This window comes from Haemaphysalis longicornis, unplaced genomic scaffold (assembly GCF_048455015.1).
Source record: "Haemaphysalis longicornis isolate Haplotype H1 unplaced genomic scaffold, Haemaphysalis longicornis Haplotype H1 scaffold_1, whole genome shotgun sequence".
Taxonomy (NCBI): domain Eukaryota; kingdom Metazoa; phylum Arthropoda; class Arachnida; order Ixodida; family Ixodidae; genus Haemaphysalis; species Haemaphysalis longicornis.
In genome coordinates, this window is record NW_027526203.1 from 260,316,041 (window position 1) to 260,327,891 (window position 11,851).

The 11,851-nt window shown below is 48.5% G+C and overlaps 1 protein-coding gene across 1 annotated transcript in view; it reads right to left on the reverse strand.

Annotated features, from left to right (window-relative positions):
* Positions 1-10,405, reverse strand: part of LOC144144885 (uncharacterized) — a gene marked incomplete in the record, with an annotated part of 133,697 nt that extends 123,292 nt beyond the window's left edge. The window contains 1 exon segment of the mRNA XM_077676387.1: positions 9,949-10,405. Within this exon segment, the coding sequence (XP_077532513.1) occupies positions 9,949-10,062 (114 nt within the window).
* Between the last annotated feature and the right edge of the window lie 1,446 nt (positions 10,406-11,851).

An 11,851-nucleotide genomic window follows, 5' to 3' on the forward strand; every position in this document is an offset into this window, starting at 1 on the left:
GTACCACTGACAGCCAAATAAGAACCCGCCACGAGTTGTCAGTTACGAACGCAGTGAAAGCTCGTTGCAACGAACGCACTCGCATGTGCAACGGAATAACAGTCCTTGCACCGAAGTTATACCCTGCTCGTTGTCAGAAGAAGACAGAATAAAAAAAAAACAGACCTCTCTTTTTTCTTGCATATTCGTTATCTAGGATTTATTAACTTGTTTTTTATTCGGTGATACTTTTACTTCTTTGTAATTTATTTACAAATATTGCAACTGTAATTTGGTATTATTTCACCATGAGAACATACACTGTGAAGGAACGGTGTCTGTACGAAGGGCAAACAGGTCACAAGTCAAATAGCCGGGTAAGAGCTTCAGACCAAGTAGAAGGCAACACATTGAAGAACTACGACATCAATGCCAATAGAGCTGCTAACAAACAAGCGATACCAGTAACAAAAGTGAGCACATTAATGAGGAGATCAGGAAATTAGTTCGTCATTCTCATGAGTGAAAATAACTTTCGAACAATTATGACAAGTTTTCCAATGACTGACTGTAAGTTAAGCCAATAGGAAAGTTATTCCGCTCACTAATTGCTAGTAGAAATAACGGTTTGACACCGTCAGTCTGCCATGGACATTCATTTAGTTCTATCGTATTGGTCTGATCGCATGACTGAAATATACTTGGACCTATCTATTTTCAACTGCTCATAAAATAATTGGTACAATCATTTTTGGCCTGCAAGTTTAGCGCGTTTTTTTTTTTTTTTGGTGTTGAGACTCAAGCTTTCCTTTATTTATTTATTTATTTATTTATTTATTTATTTATTATTTATTTATTTATTTATTTATTTATTTATTTATTTATTTATTTATTTATTTATTTGTTTCAAGTACCCTCAATCGCACAAGCATTGGAGAGGGGGGTGGGTTTTGGGAAAAAAAATACGAGTAGCAAGTAACAACGCGGCAAGAATGTAACAGACTACATATGCTGGTAGTACAGACAACAAAAGTACATAAGAAAATACGCTAGTGGTTCTTCTGGACGAATGCGTAGAAATATTCGCGTTCTAAAGAACAAACGGAAAGTATTTGCCGGCTACAAAGCAAATTACACAAACTTTACACAGTACTACACAAGAAATGCGCAAAACATGCGCTCAAGAACAGTTATTCAAGAGAAATGAAAATAAGCAACAAGCAATAGAACAATAACAAGAACAGAAAGAATATCACGTGGAATCACTACACCCGAAAAAGGCAAACAACGATCGGCGAAAAAGATTTGAATCGGCTATTGATGCAATGTCACCGGGAAGGGCGGTTCCATTCGGTCGAGGTTTGCGGCAAGAAAGAATAAAAGAATGAGTTTGGTGTGGCAAAAAATGTTCACGACTTTGTGGGCGTGGTCGACACGTGAAGAGCGATAAGATGGCCTTGCAATTAGTTCACTGGCTAAACACTGGTGGTGATAAAATTGTGTGGGGAGTTTGTTATTCTGTACGTATTAAAGATAAATCTAGCCGTTTCCTGCTGAATTCCTTCTAGTGCATTGATGAGATTGTTAGTAAAGGGGAATCAAGCGAAATTTGTATATTCCAAGGTAGGTCTTACAAATGTGTTTAGGCGAGTATTTATGTTTCTTCTAGAGCTGTGCGGAGACTGCTATGAAGAAGCAACGGTCATTTTTAATGCGACCGATGTTTAAAGCGCTCACATGGAGATCCCATCTGAGAACTTAAGGTACATTTAGGCCTTAATACTTGTGTTCGTTAAGTGCTGTAAACAGAGAGTGATTTATAACAGAAATAAAATCGGGAATGTGTTGTTTTGCGGTTATTATCAAGACAGCAGATTTTTTTTGTATTCAGTCCTATTTGCCAGAGAGCGCACCACTCGGATATATAATGTAAGACGTTAAGTATTGCGTCATCTTCTTGGGTGTTAATTTCTTATCGAAGTATAGTCAATTTTGAGGAGCTTCATGTTACCATGATACCTGCAGGTAAATTATTAATAAAAAGTTACGTGTAAAGTGAGTACGAAAACATAGCGTTGCGGTACGCCAAATGTAACTTTAGTTATGGTCGAATTGTTTGTGATTGACTTGCAAGGACTACTTTCGATAGTCACATAGTCATTGATCCAGCGAGTAATTGAGTCGTGCCTATCGTTTCCTCTTATTGTGTGTGCGTGTGCGTGTGTGTGTGTGTGTGTGTGTGTGTGTGTGTGTGTGTGTGTGTGTGTGTGTGTGTGTGTGTGTGTGTGTGTGTACGTGTGTGTGTGCGTGCGTGTGTGCGTGCGTGCGTGTGCGTGTGCGTGTGCGTGTGTGTGTGTGTGTGTGTGTGTGTGTGGTGTGTGTGTGTGTGTGTGTGCGTGCGTGTGTGCGGTGCGTGCGATGTGCGTGTGGCGTGTGCGTGTGCGTGTTGTGTGCGTGTGTGTGTGTGTGTGTGTGTGTGTGTGTGTGTGTGTGTGTGTGTGTGTGTGTGTGTGTGTGTGTGTGTGTGTGTGTGTGTGTGTGTGTGTGTGTGTGTGTGTTACCCGCTAAAATTATTTGGAAAAGTAAAGTCAGACAAGATATCTTTGTTTCTTACAGTATACGCTGAGGCAAGTGGGAAATAATTCAACCAGTTGGGCAACTTTGGACAGTCGTTTGCGGCACTCGTCGCTGAAATGGCGTGAGATGGTCCGCTCGTCAGGTACATGGTCAGGTGCTTGAGGGCGAGGTGTTCCAGCAGTTTGCAGCCTGCGCTTGTTAGTGAGATAGGTCTAAAATAAAGAGGTCGGCTACGCTACCAGGTTTATGAACATGGGTTTGTTTGTCATTTTACATTCCCTCGGAAGTAGCAGTTGTTACGGCAGGAGAAACGACGCTAATCGAGGAAGCACATCAGCCTGTGTCGTCTCTTTTTTTCGTTTTTTATACCCCCCCACCCCCCCCCCCCCCCCCCGCAATTTACTCATAAGGGCAAATACTTCATACAACATGGCCGTCCATTCTGTCGCAGTTAAAACTATCTTGGGGCTTTCATTTGGGGCTTTTACACGAGCCCCAATAAGGAACAACACACGTTTGGCTCGTGGCCCACCGCGGGGGCTAAGGCTACTGAGCTCGCAAGTTTCGGGGTTCATCGGGGCTTTTCTCAAGGAGGCATAAAATGATTGTGTGGGATTTCGGTGATTTTTAGAGGGTCTCGAAATGAAGTCTCAATTATTCCCTCCCCTACAGCGCGCTTCATAGCCCTTCTGTAACTTCGGCGCCTGAATTCTATATTTTAACTTCGAATTCGAAAGGCATATCTTTTTTAAGCAGCTTCCGTATAGGTAAACAATTTGATCGATTGATTAAACTCGTCAATACCGCGCACGTTTCGTCACAAGAATAAGATGGATGTGCACCTTGCAATGAACGACGGAATGGTTGCTCTTAATCACTTGTGCTGCTGGCCATAAATAGTTAACTTCCCGTCGTCACTAACGAACACCTGGAAAAAGCTCCAAATAGCAATGCGGTATGCTTGGCATCTTTTCGACCCTTTTTACGAACGTTTATTTCGTTATAGCTAATTAACTCCCCAGAATTAGGGTGAAAATAAAACCTGAAACCAAACGCATCGATGCAGCACATTTGTTGGGATTCACTAGCCAGACCGAAACAGTGGGCTGGTGAATCATTTGGGCCTCCGGGTCCTATTACGAGCACGGTGAACCTTTGGTACGTCGGCTTTCCTTTTAACTTTCTGTGAGTAAAACAAGTGACGCTGCCTGGTTTTGAGTCACAGGCCTCGTGCATTGCAGCAGAATGCCGTCTACTACGTCACTACAAGTGAGCCAATAGTCACTATTCCCGGCCACTAGCGGGACTGGCCTCCTTGCTTTCATTACATCTTTTTCTGTTTCTCCCTCCACATCACCATGGTGGCTGGTGTTGATGTAAGGCAGATCAATGACGGCCGAAATACGCCATCAACCTATTTTTCAAAACTGCTTTCCTGCCAAGCTTCTACAAGGGAATCCTTACATATAATATTGGCTCACATTGCACAATTGCTACGGTCCTCCCAACAAATAGCGTGTACAAGACGACGTGCCGAAAACAAAACATATTGCGACTATACAACGTTCAAAGCATGAAAGTACATTCTTAAGAAATCTATGTTAGGCAGAGGCAACAAAAACCAAGATTCAAATGTTGTTTTTCCGCTCTTTCATGCGGCCTCAAGTCGTCCCCGCAACTTTCCCACAGTCATTCAGAGATTTCAACACCGGCAAGTCCACCGTGCTCACCTCTTCCACCTCTTCCACTATCACTCCTGAGCAAATTTATCACCCGGCCACCTATCTCTCTCCTCTGTTCTCTGCATTCCCTCACCTCGCATGTGCTCTAATAGTACCATTTTTTCGGTCCGTGTGCCCCTAGAATAGTCGGATACGATTCTCCTTCGACTCACTTATACCCTCATTGCTTCTAGCGTTCATTTCGCTAACCTTGTCTTTAGTGGCATCTCACACATCACGCTTCTTTGCCTGCCACCCAGACTGGCTTCCGAGCCCACCTCTCCACACAAGACACCCTATTCCGCCTCAAAGAGGATGTGTAAAAATTTACAGCTCAGCCCAACTGCGCGCTATTCTAGCCCTAGACTTAGAAAAGGCCTTCGATCGGGTGGCTCATGCCCCCATCCTCGACACATTGGCATTAGCGGGGTGCGCCCGCTGCATGAACAATTACATTCGCGATTTCCTCTCGAACCACACTGCCGCTTATTCGATTCCCGGTTCACAGGCTACCGCTTTCTACCTTACATCGGGCCCCCCTCAGGGCGCTATACACTCCCCACTCTTTTTAACCTTACCTTGTGATCACTGTCCCTGCGACTAGCCAGGACCCCGGCCTGAATCATTCCATCTATGCGGATGACATTAGCCTTTGGGTTAACTCCGGTAGTCCGGGAAACTATAGAGGAAACCTTACAATTGACCTGCGACACCATTCTCAACCATGCATCTTCGATAGGGCTAAACAGACCGGCATATAAATCTGGCCTTTTAGTGGTGTCTAACCGACGAGGCCCTGACCCGGATCGCTCTTTAAAGGGGTCCTGAAATACCTTCCGCCGATGCATGGATGTACATGCATCCAAATAAAGCAATGTATTTGCAATCTCCTCCAGCAAGAATTTTGTTAAAGCGATGAGTATTAGCTGAGAATCGTAAATCAAAAACCGCGCATTATCGTCGCTCCGCGTTTCCTCCTCCTTCTCCGCTGTTGACGGCGCGCGAGCCTTGCCTCCCATGATGCTGCGCTCCGCAGCGGTGACGTACTTCCGCTGTTGCGCTGCTCAGACTGTCGTCTGCTACGGGCAAGCTTTGTTGACACCATGAATGCCGCACTCCGCTCAAGGCTGGAAAAGCGAACGAAAAATCTGGCCGCATGTATGCGGCCGCCTGGCCTTGCCCTTTCGCGATGTAGTACGTTGCTGGCGGCACATGACTTTTTATCGGCGGCGAACTCGCAGCCGCACGGGGAGGGTCGTGCGCTCGTTCCCTTGATGCACCGCGCACTGTTTATCCAAAAAGCGCCGTATCAGATGTGGCCCCGCTGGTGCCGGGTCTTATTTTGTGGCGGTGGTAATTCCTGCCGGCGGCATGTGAAAAAGCCATATTAAACCGATTCAGAACCCGTGCACAAAACGCTTCAATCATGTGACCAGTTCAGCTTGGGGCGACGCGTGGTGGAGAGCGGCAACGTTGGCAAAACATGCTCCGCCGCGGCTGTGAGCTTCCTAGCGCTGGAGCGAGCGCCATTTCTTTGACAATCTCAAACATCGGTTGCCTTGGCAACAAGGCACAAACCGCTCCAGAAGTCAGTTACGGTTGCGTGATCCCGTTCAGCTTGGGGCCCCACTTCGCGACATGTGGGCACTGCAGGCGTACCACTCACTCCATTGGGAAGGGCGAGATGCGTTTGGCATTACAGGAGGCGATGGTGTGTGTGTTGTGGACGCCTTTGTTTCGCGATGAAATGCGACGTTGTGCTTCTGCGGGTGGATAGTGCTTCCCATGGTCTGGATTATCTTTCTCGAGCGACGTACGACTCAACCTCGCATGGGGTATGTGCAGTGTGCGTGGCTAAAAGCCATCGGCTTGTGCGCCAGAGTTAAGTGACTTGCTGTTCGTCCCCGCAACCGCGCGCGAGGTGAGTACCGAATTTACGACGGGCAGGAGGCAACCCATCCTCTGTCAATCGTGGTTCAGACTTTCAACGCATGTTGTGACGTTGTGTTCGTTAGAAACGCATCTCTGGATTGTTTTGAAGTTGAATAAAATGTATGCATCAAACCCGGGCATTCGGCTCAGGGCGTCTCTGCGATTGCACGAAGAAGTGCACGGGGCTTCAACGCTTTCTTTATGGAACGTACTCAGGTAAGAGAATATCCATGTCGTGTTATGGCCGTGTTGCATTTAATACAAACGGTTAAGCGTTCGTTTTACACTTGTTTCGTTTGTCGTTAAAATGCCCAAGCACTCCGGCACTCCGCTGGCAGATCAGCCGGCGAGCCCACGCTGAGCAGACGACTCATATCTTTGCCGGAAGTGCGTGAAAAGCCGCCCAATAGCAGGATGTCTAGCTCATGACGAACATCTGGGAATCGATGATGTAGACATGTGAAGATGGCGGCGCCAAAAACACGAAGGGAAGGGTTAGAAAAAACGACAAACTTTGCAACAAAAGTGTGAGCTTTCCGCTGCGCGTAAAAGAGTAATACTTGGCACAGAGGACGTTGACGACCCAATATAACGGTTGCGCTATTTCATTTAGTGTGCTCAAAATGCCTTTCAGGGCCCCTTTAAGAGCTATCGATTGGTGAGGCCTCCATACCCCAAGCGAATTCACTAAAAATTTGGGCCTCACCCAGACAAACCGCCTTGAAGTAGCCCTCCGTGCCCTGTATCATTTGACACTGGGGTACCTCATTATGCCGCCACACAAGGCGTCTTAGCCCTGGGCATCCACAAGACCATCTAGGAACGGATCGCATCTCACCGTCAGGGCCAGCTCGAACACTTAAAGCTCTCTACATCAGGTCGGACGCTTCTCACCCTCTTAAACTGCCCAACAGACAGTCCTCCCCCATCCCTCCAACCCCCTCCCCGGTCCTTCTTCCCAAGCCTACTCATTGAGCATTCCTCGCCACATGCACCCTGCTCACAACTTGGTCCGCAGACAACGCACAAAATCATTGAACAAGCGCATAATTGTCTTAAACAGAATGGAGCGGCAGTCCACTTTATGGAAGCCAGTTTTCACTTCTCTACTAGAGATGGTGCTATCGCCCTCCATAGCCCTACCCGGTCCGTAGACACCATCATCCACTTCAAAAACGCCCCAACTTGCACAACCCTCGAAGAATTCTCCATAGCCGCCGCCGTCGAATACGATGTCAACGTCAAACTCCCTGCCACCCAAATTTTCGTGTTCAGTGATTCTCAGGAGGCGGTATAAATATTTATCGACACACCACACACCTTCATACCTCTGACACCCTGAACTGCGCCATTCGCGCCCATCCTCCCCAAGGGATAACGCTGGTATGGGTTTCCGGCCACGCCAACTTCGACGGCAATGCTCGAGCACACGAGCTTACCCGAAACTCCCCCGGTCTATCCATGTTGTGGTTAAGTGTGTAACACCCTGGCACTCAAAAGATTTTAGAACATCAGGCACGCCGACAGCATCTCTGCGAGCTACGCTCAAGTAAGCAGTGCTTCCCAGTCCACCACCCCACCCTCTCCCGTGAAGCCGCATCTGTGGTCCCGAACGCACAAACCTCCTCTCTTCTCACTCCACCACGTATCCACTACATACATAGCATCCTCTCGCGTCCCACTTGCGCTACACCCAACTGCTCTTCCTACCCATTAATACGACACCTTCACTGGAGTGCCATCACCAGACCTATCGCAACACCTGCGTTCCCGCATCGCTTCCGAGGAGAACTGGCTCAACCCGGGACCTGGCGGGGACGTAAAGTCGACGCAACACCTCCTGGCGGCCCGCTGCCTTCGTGTTAGTGAAGACATTTGGGAATTCTACGTACCATCCGCCTGCTAATGAACAGACTGCGGCACGACGGCCCTGGCGAGGGCTGTTTAGATAATGAAGTTCTCTCTCTCTCTCTCTCTCTCTCTCTCTCTCTCTCTCTCTCTCTCTCTCTCTCTCTCTCTCTCTCTCTCTCTCTCTCTCTCTCTCTCTCTCTCTCTCTCTCTCTCTCTCTCTCTCTCTCTCTCTCTCCATCTTCCAGTGTTCACTCGTTGATGCTCTACTACGCACAGACTTTTTGCCTTCAAAAATATTGACCTGCATCCGACTTTGTATGATCAGACCTGTTCATGCGGGTTTTCGAGCTTTTCCTCCCCTCCACTCATACATCCTAGTTTCATAAAAACAAGAAAAATGACGCAATGTTTCATTGCAGCCTCCTGGATTTTTGGCACCTTCCGCTGGACACTGCACATAGGACAGTTAGTATACGCTGCCTCCTCCTGCCTTATTATGCCGTAAGCTAATCCATTGTCACTCTGGTTTCCTCTCGAGTGCATAAATTTTTATAATGAAATTTTAAATAGCCTTATTTCCGATCAACATCCTAGTCTCTGTAACTTGTGTAGGCGATCAAAAAAGCGCTCAACATGCAGGACTAAGTACTGGGCTGAGTTAAATTCTGGTCAGACGATGAACAAGCTCAGCCCATGGAAGTTCTGCACAGGGCTTTTGAATATACCGCTACTGGGTGCAGCCCTTTGCTGACCAGGGCGATGGCGCTGTAATTGGTGCATTATAGCTCCGCATTTCGAACGCACCAATTGCAGCTGTGCTCACCCAATCCAGTGGCCAAAGGGCGGGGCCGTTGAAAAGGATACGGCGCAGCGCGGGATATGGTATGCCCTTCCGTATCGCGGGTGCTTGCGCCATTCTTAAGAAAGCGGTCGTTTAAAAATCTAGTACGATAGGTCATAATGACGTATTGTTTTTTTTTTTTTTTTTTCAGGCCACGGTAAAAGCGTGTACATGTCGGTAGCCACGCTGTTGGGATTGCGGCAGTTGTGAGGATGAAACTGCGGGTCGTCTATTTGTATAGATATTTTGCCCTTTTTCGCATATATCATGTGCTGGGTGAGTTAGGTGAGTAAGCACTGGAAGGCTACTAGCCCGGGCAAATGTCCATTGGGCATTCGACTAATGTAAGCATGTCTGTATTCATCTGTGCCTTTAGCGATGAACAAACAGTAGTGGTCACGGCAGGCGTGCACTAAAAAGAGGGATGGATCACAGCAACATACGCATTCCAAATTCTTTCCCGTGTCAGTGAGCGTCTCTCAAACATTACAATTAGAAGTAACAGAAAAATACATGTTAAAAGAGAGCCATTAATTCCCTTCACTAAGACAGGGGGCTATTTATGTTCCCCAAGGGACCAGCTGAGCCGACACCACGAAAAAACTCTTTGAGGCTGATTTGCCACACTGCATGCGAATGTCCCAACTGCTGCGTCAAAAGCTGAGGAATTAGCCCAGTACCCAGGCCTGGCATACGATTCGACTCTAAGTGACGACCTGCACTGTGACATCCAGCCATTCGAAACATCGGACTCTCTCTGCGTTATGTCACATCGCGGCCCACATTTCTCACGCCATATTATATGCACTGGCCAAATTTACCCCTATGGCTGCAGTGATGAGTCATTCCGGTGTATTGTGGGGAGGCCGAAGTACGGCTATTTTTAGGTGTGTAGCGGCAAAAGTTTCCCACGGACGGCGATGAAACAAACGTATCTCCCCAAACGTCAGCAAGCGTGACAGTCCGCAGGCCAGTTCTGGGCGACACCAGCTGACGTGGCATGCCCTACCCGTGCTGCTGCAGCGCAAGCAACTAGCCACGTCCTACCTTTTCCACTCTCGGGGGCGCAGCCAGGTCGGCGCCGCCGGAGACCCTGAATCCCCAGGGCTGGCTGGCCTCCTCTCGCTTCAGGATGATGAGGAAGGGCCGCTGGAACGCCATGGTCGCGAAGTGGACTTGCGGCTGCAAGGAGTCGCTCCTCCGCTGCCTCGATCTCTGCTTTCGTCTTCGCTGCTGACGCGACGGGCTCTCGGGGAGTCGCGGTGGTGCCTCTCGCGACCGGAACTTTTCGCGAGCGAGAAAAATAAGAGCGGTTACGGGAGGCTACCGAGCACTGACCACCGCGTCGTTGCGCCGAAATGTGTCGATTCCCCGTGCGTCGTCGGAGTTTGGCGTGTGTACGTTTTTGCTTCGTCGGTCGGCGGCTATTCGGAAAGGGTTCGAGCGCGCTCGCCTCGGCGCGCCCAAGTTTTTCGACTCGGGCCTCGGGTTCGTCTGTCCGTTTTTAGAGGGATGACGCCGGGGCGCGGACTCCCCTCGCCTTCCCCGTTGGAGCCGCGTTGGAGGCTGCCAAAAAGGTGTTGGCGTGTGTTTTGTGCGCCCCGCCACCGCTTCCTTCGCTTTTCTGTTGCTTTGTTTGTTTGTTTGGCTGCACAGCCTTGGCTCGCTGATCACCCGCGTGCGCAGAGTTGTTGCCTTGGGTTCCGGCCACACGGACGTTGGGAAGGGGCGGCAGGAACGCGGGGTCTATAAACAAAACGCCAGTCGCCGCGTGTGGCTGTGTGCGTGCGTGCGTGCGTGCACGGCCTCTCAGGAAACATTGCTTTTCCATCTTGCAACAGGGCACCCCTCGCCAGGCGAGTGCGCTGTTTTTATCATCCGTCTCGTTCCTCGTAGTGTTATTCAGATTCAGGCCCCGCACTGGTCATCCTCAAGAAACGGCTGCCCAATTCGTGCGCGGTAAGCGCGCCATGGCCCAGCTGAGGATCCTAACACGACCCCTCCATGGATCGCCCGCTCGGCTTTCAAACTAGTAATTTTTTTTTTCAGATATTGTTCTTTTTTTTTTGTTTTCAGAAAAAATATAAATAAGCTGTAGTAATTTGTACCGCAATCCTAATCAGATCGCCAGTTCCATTTTTTGCGTTCTTCTTGTTGTTTTCCCAGGCCATGCCACATAGCACGGAGGGCTGAGTAAAGCTAACTCATCCAACACGAGCGGCCCTGTGGAGTGTTTAGCTGGCCAGGGGTCCCCAATATTCCGTTATAAAGACGCAGATAAGATCTCGCTGCGAGAAATACCGCGATGTACATGGATCGTTTAGCTTTGTCCCGGAAATACGATCCACAAAGGGGACCACTTAATTCACACTTGACCACTTGACCTGCTTTGATAAAATCTATAGCTTAAGGGATGAGAACAATGTTTCCGCTAAACTTTCCCCTGTCTCCTTCTTTTAACAAATTTACTAAATTCACGGAAGGAGATTCAGACGTACTAATGTTGCTTGTCTGTAGACTACGACTTAGGCAAGGCATGTGAGCAGTCCCGGTTTTGTTTCCAGCCGGCAGAAGGGGGTTGGCAACGCAGAAGGGTTACAAGCATACAAGCAGAGGAAATGATGAGGCTCCAAGCAACACCCACTCAGGGAAATGTCAGTATGACCGACGCCCGCTGCATTATGCTTGCCAAGAGATGGGCAAGATTCGCCCCCCCCTGGCTTCCGCTCGCTGACGTGTCTAAATGCACCACTGACATCATCAGAGTGTCTTCTGCGTGACCAATAAGTCTTTACTTTTATTCAGGCGGTGTTCGGTTAGTCATATTGATGCATCGTTATGCAATAAGCACGGTAGATGCTAAATGTTTACGGGGGCGCGAGTGACTGCCGAAAGTACTTCGTTGCGGCCATTCGTCTGAAACAAGGCTCTGTGGCCGGTGCAAACGAAG